Genomic DNA, 7,988 nt, shown 5'->3' on the forward strand with positions numbered 1-7,988 from the left:
CGACCGAGGCCGCCAGCTCCCCGCTGAGCACCGCCCCGGGCCCCTCCGCGGCTGCCTCCACATCCCTGCCTGTCACGGTGTGGACCTCGTCCACTTCCGTGGTCACCACCCCGAGGCCCCCAGCATCCAGCAGCACACACTTCACCACCGGCTGCTTCTGCCGGGCATATGGGCAGCTCTTCTCTCCCGGTGAGTGAGGAGGCCCCTGGTTCCTTCCAACTGTCCACCCAGGGCACTCAGACCCTGGGTCTCTGGGGCCCCTCCGTGTGCCTCCTGGGACTCGGGTGGTGCCGCCCCAGCCCCCCCTTCTCCTGAGCTAAACTTGGCGCGATCTCCTTGGTGATTTTCTCCTCTACAGGGGATGTGGTCTACAACAAGACGGACGGTGCGGGCTGCCACTTCTCTGCCGTCTGCAACCAACGCTGCGACATTGACCGCTTCCAGGGCACCTGCCCCACCTCCTCGCCCCCGGCATCCTCGGCGCCCCTGTCCCCCTCCTCCGCAGCTCCTCCCTGCGACCTCCTTGTCCCTCCCCGACAGGTGCGCTTCCTGCCTGTGCTTCCTCTCTTTGCTGTGTGCCTGGGGTTGGGCAACCAACTGGGGGCTGAGCCCTGCCCTGCTTGGGGCTGTGGGCGGCCCCCGCTCACCCCCCCACGGGTAGCGCCGGAGGAAGGCGCCAAGGATTGGGGCCGGCCCAGGACACGGGGCCCGCCCTGGGCAACGAGGGACCTGAGGCCGTGGCAGGGCCACGTGGCAGGTCTCGTGGCCCCCAGCCGGTGAGCGCCGTCCCCGCTGTCTCCCAGGTGAACGAGTCCTGGACCCTGCCGGACTGCACGGTGGCCCGGTGTGAAGGCAACAACCGCATGGTGCTTCTGGAGCGGAAGTCAGCGGCCAGTGTGAGCTGCGTGAACGGGCATCGGCCAGTCAGAGTGTGGCAGGGGAGCGAGCCGTGTGACTTCCGTTTTGAGTGCGAGTGTAAGCCGGGTGGGGCCGGGGGGTGTGCAGGGAGCCCCCCCACATAGAAGGGGCTCCCGAACGGGGGTGGGTGTGCACACGGGGGCAGCAGCCGCGCCGTTGTCCCCGGGGTTTCTGGGCGTCTTTCACGGAGCTGCCGTCTGGGAGCACTTCCGGCCTGGGCCCTGGACACCTGGACGGCAGGTTCCGGGAGAAGTGAGGACCACACACCGGGTCACAACACCAGGAATGCCTGAGGCTGCAGGGAGGGCCCTCCCTGCCTTGTCGGCCTTGGGGGCTCCAGGCATCCCTAGGCTTGTGGCCACGGGCCTCCAGCCGTGACTCGGCCTTCCTGTGGCCACTCCTTTCTTTACAAGGACACTTATCACCGGGCTAGAGCGACCCTGGTAATCCGGGACGGTATCCTCTAGATCCTTAACGTAATCACTGACATGAAGACCCTTTCCCCAAACAAGGGTCCATTCTCAGGCTCTGGGGACATGTCCTTATCCTTCAGGGCCACCATCCAGCCTACTCGCCCATTTTATAAAAAAGGCAGCCGAGGGGCGCCTGCGGGGCTCAGTCGGTTGAGTGTCCGACGTCGGCTCAGGTCATGATCTCGCGGTTTGTGAGTTCGAGCCCCGCGTCGGGCTCTGTGCTGAACATCTCAGAGCCTGGAGCCTGCTTCGGATTCTGTGTCTCCCCCTCTCTCTGCCCCTCCCCTGCTCAGGTTCTGTCTCTCTCTGTCTGTCAATAATAAATAAACATTAAAAAAAAATTTAAAAAAGAGGCAGCCAAGGCCCAGGGCAGTTGAGTGGCTCCCCCAGGTGGCACTTTTGGGGTGAGGGGACTGCCCATGTCCCGCAGGCTTGTGCAGCGGCTGGGGTAACTCTCACTACAACACCTTTGACGGCACCTCCTACTCCTTCGTGGACAACTGCACCCACGTGCTCATGCGGGAGATCCGCCCGCGCCACGGGAACCTCAGCATCTACATGCACAACTACTACTGTGGGGCCACCTCAGCCACTGCCCAGTGTCCCCGCGCCCTCAGCGCCCGCTATAAGTCCACGGAGGTCATCCTCACCACCAGCACCGGCGCCAACGGGCAGGAGGAGCCCCTGGTGAGTGGCCCTGCCCTGCATCACCGGGGAAGGCCTGCAGGCCTGGAGGTCAGCCCCCGGAGGGGCCTCTGGAAGGGCAAAGGGCGTGCCATGACGCCCCGGGGGCCCGAACGCAGCCAGCTGGGACTCCCCCAAGGACTTGGGGCCCCAGCACCCGGGAGGGAGAGCCTCCAAGGCAGGCCCTGCTGCCCCACCACCCGATCATGGATCCCCCACCCCCACCCCCGATATGTCCTCAGATATTGTTTGACCGAAAGCAAGTGAGCCCGGGCTTTGCAAAGAACGGCGTGAGTGTGTCCGTGACAGGCACCACCACGATGGGCATGGACATTCCTGCCCTTGATGTCAGCGTCAGCTTCGACGGACACGTCTTCCAGGTCCGGCTGCCCTACACCCACTTCAGCCACAACACGGAGGGCCAGTGCGGTGAGTGGGGGCCACAGCCGCCTCAGCACAGGTGGGGAGAGGGGCAAGGACAAGACCGTGACCCTGCTGCCCCGCCTCCCCAGGCACCTGCACCAACAGCCAGACAGACGACTGCCGCCGGCCAGACGGCACCACCGCCCCCACCTGCCAAGACATGGCCCATACCTGGCTGGTCCAAGAGAGCAGCAGGGAGGACTGCGGGGCACCCACCCCCCAGCCCCCGGTACCCGCCACGCCCACCTCCTCCCCATGCCCCCCAGCACCTCTCTGCGAGCTGTTGCTGAGCCCGTGAGTCTCTCCTCTGGGTTTGGTGGTCCTGGGACAGGGACCTACTCTCTGCCCCGGCCTCTGACCGCCCCTGCCCACAGGGTCTTCGCAGAGTGCCACGGCCTCATCCCGCCGGGCCCGTTCTTCAGCTCCTGCGTCAGTGATGGCTGCCGAGCCGACCGCCAGGCGCCCTGCGAGAGCCTGGAGGCCTACGCAGCACTCTGCCGTGCCCAGGGCGTGTGCAGCAGCTGGCGCAACGCCACCGGCGGGCTGTGCAGTGAGTCGGGGCGGCCCCTGGGGGCTCTGGCCTCCTTGGCCCACCTGACACCTGTCTCTGTCCCCAGATTTCACCTGTCCGTCCGGCAAGGTGTACCAGCCATGTGGCCCCGCACAGCCTGCGTCCTGCGACTCCAGGTAAAGCCTGCCTGCAAGGTCCAGGGGCACCAAAGGGCCTGGGGCTCCCTTCCCCCACCCCGATCTCTGAGCCTTCGCTCCCGAGTGGCCCCGGGCAGGTGGCCAACCCCAGTAGCCCGCCCTGCCCTCGGCCCTCGCCCCTAGGACTGCACTCATGTGGATCAAGGGTCCTAGAAATGCCCTCCTCTCCTTGCAGGCACCAGAGCGAGGTGGGCAAGGGGCTGGCGGAAGGCTGCTTCTGCCCGGATGGACACACCCTCTTCAACACGCACACAAACGTCTGCGTGCGCGAGTGCGGTAAGCACCCGCCGTGGCTGCCCTGACCTGAGCTACAGGGCTGCAGGGGGAGCTCTGGGGTGGCAAGACGCCAGTCCAGGACCGTCCCTCCTGGGTGCTCACTCCACAGAGGGCGCAGTATGGCCGTGACACCGAGTCCCCCAGGGAATTGTGTCCCCAGCGGGAAGAAGAGGCCTCTGCTGGGGGTGGGGGCAGCCAGGCCCGCAAGGACATGTCCCAGGGCCTGTGGTCTCTGCCCACTGGGTCTGGAACCCAGCACCCCCAGTGATCTTCCCCTTCCTTCTCCCCTTGCAGGCTGTGTGGGACCAGACGGGTTTCCCAAATCTGTGAGTATTCTGCCCCCCAGCTACCTGCCCCCTTGCCTGAGCAATGGGAGGGAAAGCCCCATCTCAGGGCACCCTGCTCTGCCCGGGCAGCCCTGTGGGGGGCTGGCGTGGGGTGCCCCCCCGGTGTGCGACACATCCGTCACCCGGGCTGCTGCAGAGACAGCAGCTTGAGCGGGAGGCCAAAGGCTGGCATGACCACACCGAGGGCTGCAGCCCAAGAGCCAGGGCACCGTCTGGGAGTCTCCAGGGACCCTGACTGGTCTCTTCCAGCCCGGGGAGCGGTGGGTCAGCAACTGTCAGGACTGCTTGTGTCACGAGGGCTCCCTGTCCGTGCGGTGCACGCCCGTGCTGTGCGAAGCCCAGGACCGGCCCCTGCAGTGCAGCCGGGCGGGCCTGGTGACTGTGACCAGGCCTGTGGCTGACAAGCCGTGCTGCCTGGAGACGCTGTGTGGTGAGCCCCGTGCCCCCATTGGCCACAGGGTGAGGAGGGCCGAGGAGGGGGCCAGTTGGTGGACCAGTTGGTGGGCCTCTTGGTGCTTCATTTTTCTACCTAAAATGAGGCTGGTGGCTTCTGGTGTGGCTGGGTACAGCGAGGGGACCCAGCAGGAACTTAGAAGATTCAACCCCCAGGAAAAAAATATGACTGTTGCAAGAAACTCCCCTAGACTGTGAGCTGGCACAGCCAGAAAAGGGGAGCTGCAGGGGTGCCCCTGACAGCGCCCTGACTCTCCCACAGTCTGCAACACGACCACCTGCCCCCAGAGCCCACCCAAATGTGTGCCGGGAGAGGAGCTGGTGGCCACCCAGGAGGAGGGCGACTGCTGCCCCACCTTTAGCTGCCGTGAGCTGTGCTGGGGATTCTCTGGGGTGGGGCTCGGGAGGCAGAGGGTGAGCACTTTCCCCCTAACACCTGGGCAGGTGCTCAGCCCTCCCTTTCCTTCCAGGACCTAAGCTGTGCACCTACAATGGCACCGCCTATGGGGTAAGGGCTCTGCTGAGCCAGGGGGCAGTGGGTGGGGCCCTGGGCTCCGCACCTCGGCTAGGGGACCTCCACCCCTCATCTGGACAGGCCCAGCCCTGCCTGCAGCCTCCTGCTTGAGAGCAGATAAGCATGGGGCTCTGGGTCCTGTAGAGCCTAGTGGAGACATGAAGGAGGGGGACACAGGGGCGGCGCTGTCTGCCGAGGGCCTGGGAGGGCCATGGGCTGAATGCCTGCCTCTGAGAGCTTAGGTTCAGGGTCTCCCAGGAGCCTCATCACAGCAAGAGGGCTGGGGTAGGACCATGCCCTCCCAGCCCCCTCCAGCCTGCCTGCCTTCCCTGCCTCTGCCCCGGTCTATGCTCAGCCAGGGGGTACATGCAGAATTCTATTTGAAGAACAAAGAAACCACTTTCTGTAGGCCTTCCCTTCCTGCCGCCCAGCCAGCAGCAAGGAAGGGTCTTGGCCCCGGTCCTGTGCCCCTACCAGTGCCCTCAATGTTGCCTCCCCTCACCCCAACCACTGTAGATCGGTGCAACCTTCCCAGCGGTCACTCCCTGCCACACATGCACCTGCCTGTCCGTGGACACCCAGCACCCAACGGTGCAGTGTAAGGAGGACAACTGCAGCACCACCTGCCCCCAGGTACGCCCTCCTGGGCAGACGCCGGTAGTGCCTGCCTGGTGGCAGCCCTGGGCAGGCTGCTAAGGGGGTCGCTGGGCCCTTAGGGTATGGATGGGGTTCAGGAGGGCTGGGGAGGGGGGCTGGGGGTGAGGATGTAACCATCCCTGTCCCTCAGGGCTTCCAGTACCAGAAGGTGGACGGACAGTGCTGTGGGGAGTGCGTGCAGACAGCGTGTCTCACGCCGGACGGCCGGCTGGTCCAGGTAAGAGGGGGTTCGGTCTCCGCCCCCCCCCGCCCCCCCGCCAGGGGAGACTTCCCTTCAGCCCTTCTCAGCCCACCAGATAATTCATTCCCCTGGGGGCCTCCACCCTCCCCATCGCATTTCTGCAGCCCAACGAGACCTGGGTCAGCAACCTCGTGGACAACTGCACGGAGTACCGCTGCGACGCCAAGAACGGGCTCCACGTGCTCACCCCGAGGCCGCTGCCCTGCCCGGACCCGTCCAGCTGCAAGGTGTGTGTCCCGGGGCCGCCCGCGTCCTGGAGATCCCTCCCAAGGGCCCCGCCCACGCCCGTCCCCGGAGGCCACGCCCCCAACCAGGGCCACGCCCACCCGATTCCCCACTCCCCACCTAGGAGGCCACGCCCCACCCCTGGGAAGCCCGCCCACGCTCGGCCCCAGAGGCCCCGCCCGCGCTCCTACTCCTGGGAGTTCCTGCCCAGCCCCCAGCCCCCCACCTCCCGCTCTGTCTCCCCCACCCCTGCAGGGCATCCTCAGGAAAACTGGCTGCTGCTACTCCTGTGAGGAAGTGGGTAAGCTGAGGCCCGCCTACCTGTCCGCACCCTCCAGCCCCTCCCAGTCTCTATGCAATGATTTCTGCCCCAAGCTGCCTCTAGCCCCAGGACCCCACCCCGAGCGGCTCCCGAGGGTGGGAGGAGCGGCCCCAGGTCAGGGGAGAGCCCTTCCCGCACCTCCACCGCCCTTCCTCCCTCCGCCCAGACTCCTGTCAAGTCCGGGTCAACAGGACGGTCCTGAGACACCAGGGCTGCGCCACCCAGGCCCCGGTCAACGTCACCTTCTGCGAGGGCTCATGCCCAGGAGTGTCCAAGTGAGCGAGGCCGGCTCCCCTCCCAAGGGCCCCCTCCCCGCCCCAGACCTCCCTGGCTTCTGCCAGGTGGAGCAAGTAGGCCGGGAGAGCAGAAGGAAGGATGTAACGTTGGCTCAAGACCCGGGGGGGGGGGGGGGGGGTTCCTGGAGGGAGGAGGGTCTTGTCCCCATCAGCTAGTTTGATGAGCTGGTTCCAAGAAGGGAGGGGGCCTGACCAGAGAAGGTCAGAGCTCGGTGACCCTGAGCACTGTCCCAGGTCAGGTCAGAGAAGCCCCCAGTGCTCCGAGGACAAGCTCAGGGCTGCCCGTGAGCGGGCAGAAGCCATCGTCTCCAGGCCCCAGAGAAAGCAAGAGCTGGGTGGCTGGGGCTGGACAAGGCGGGTCCTGAGGGTGGGCACTCAAATCTGCAGGTTCTCCATGGAGGCCCAGGCCATGCAGCGTCAGTGCACCTGCTGCCAGGAGACGAGGCTTCACGAGGAGGTGGTGACCATGCAGTGTCCCGATGGGACAGCGGTCCAGCACACCTACACCCACGTGGACGAGTGCAGCTGTGCTCCGTCCTGCGTCCCTGCTCCCGAGGCTCCCGAGGACAGCACCCCCATCTTCTCGATCTAGGGGTCCACCACTGGCTGTTGCCATTCTGACCCCATCCCACAAGCTCCCTCCCTCCCACTCCGGAGCCAGAACACTCACTACGCAACCGCGGATAGCCGGGCCAGCCTGCTGCAGGACTCCGAACACACCCTCCACCCGTGCCCTCGCAACACCTGCGCCCTGGAGGTGATGGTGCCATGACGGCCTGCCCGAGGGGGGCTCCAGGAGGGGGCCTCGCCCTCGGAGCCCCTTCAGCACGTCTTGGCCACCTGCTTGGCCATCAGGGCCGACCCCTCATTTGAGACACAAGCGCCTGCTCCGTCCGGACTCGCCCCCTTCTTGGTGTCAGAGGTGTGCCCCATAGCAAAGTGCGCATCAGCTGCCATGCTGCTCTCCGCACTGTGGGCCGGCGTGCCCCCCTCCTGCCCCCCGCTGCTCCTCAAAGCCCCGGGGAACAGATTCCTGCTGGCTACCTCCTGCAGCAGAATTCAGGCTGAGGCCCGTCCAGGCAAGGCCAGGCCGGCAGCCTCCAGGGAGCGCTGTCAGGCAGGCCCATGTCTGGACCCAGGCGTGGGGTTACCATGGCCGACAGGAGGGCCCCGGGCAGGGGTGGGGGGCGTCGGAGCTCCCTCTGCTCACTCCGCCCCGATCTTGCAAATAAACGCTGAGCATTGTGTACATGTCTTGGCCCTGGAGTCTTTTCCGCCAACTGAGTGCCCCCCTCCGTGTGTCCGTGGGCCAGGCAGGGCCCCTCAGGCTGTATAGCACCCCCAGGGCTCATGCCGGACCCGCTGGGAGGGACAGGTGGGTGAGGGGCAAGGAGGCCCCTCGGGGTCAGTCTTGGGCTGTGGGGAATTGGCGTGAGTCATCATTTCAAACA

General features: G+C 66.0%; 1 protein-coding gene across 1 annotated transcript; it reads left to right on the forward strand.

Moving 5' to 3' along the window:
- Positions 1-5: 5 nt before the first annotated feature.
- Positions 6-7,782, forward strand: LOC125918421 (mucin-5B-like; the record flags this gene model as incomplete). The annotated part of the gene is made up of 19 exons (XM_049624416.1): positions 6-189; positions 359-540; positions 804-975; positions 1,822-2,078; positions 2,318-2,504; positions 2,588-2,792; positions 2,873-3,048; positions 3,116-3,185; positions 3,382-3,482; positions 3,777-3,808; positions 4,079-4,259; positions 4,545-4,649; positions 4,753-4,790; positions 5,313-5,429; positions 5,584-5,670; positions 5,799-5,921; positions 6,175-6,220; positions 6,408-6,516; positions 6,925-7,782. Coding segments are annotated over 19 exons (2,577 nt in total), but the record flags the coding sequence as incomplete, so codon positions are not given.
- Positions 7,783-7,988: the final 206 nt, after the last annotated feature.

The sequence above is a fragment of the Panthera uncia genome, unplaced genomic scaffold (genome assembly GCF_023721935.1).
Source record: "Panthera uncia isolate 11264 unplaced genomic scaffold, Puncia_PCG_1.0 HiC_scaffold_760, whole genome shotgun sequence".
NCBI lineage: Eukaryota > Metazoa > Chordata > Mammalia > Carnivora > Felidae > Panthera > Panthera uncia.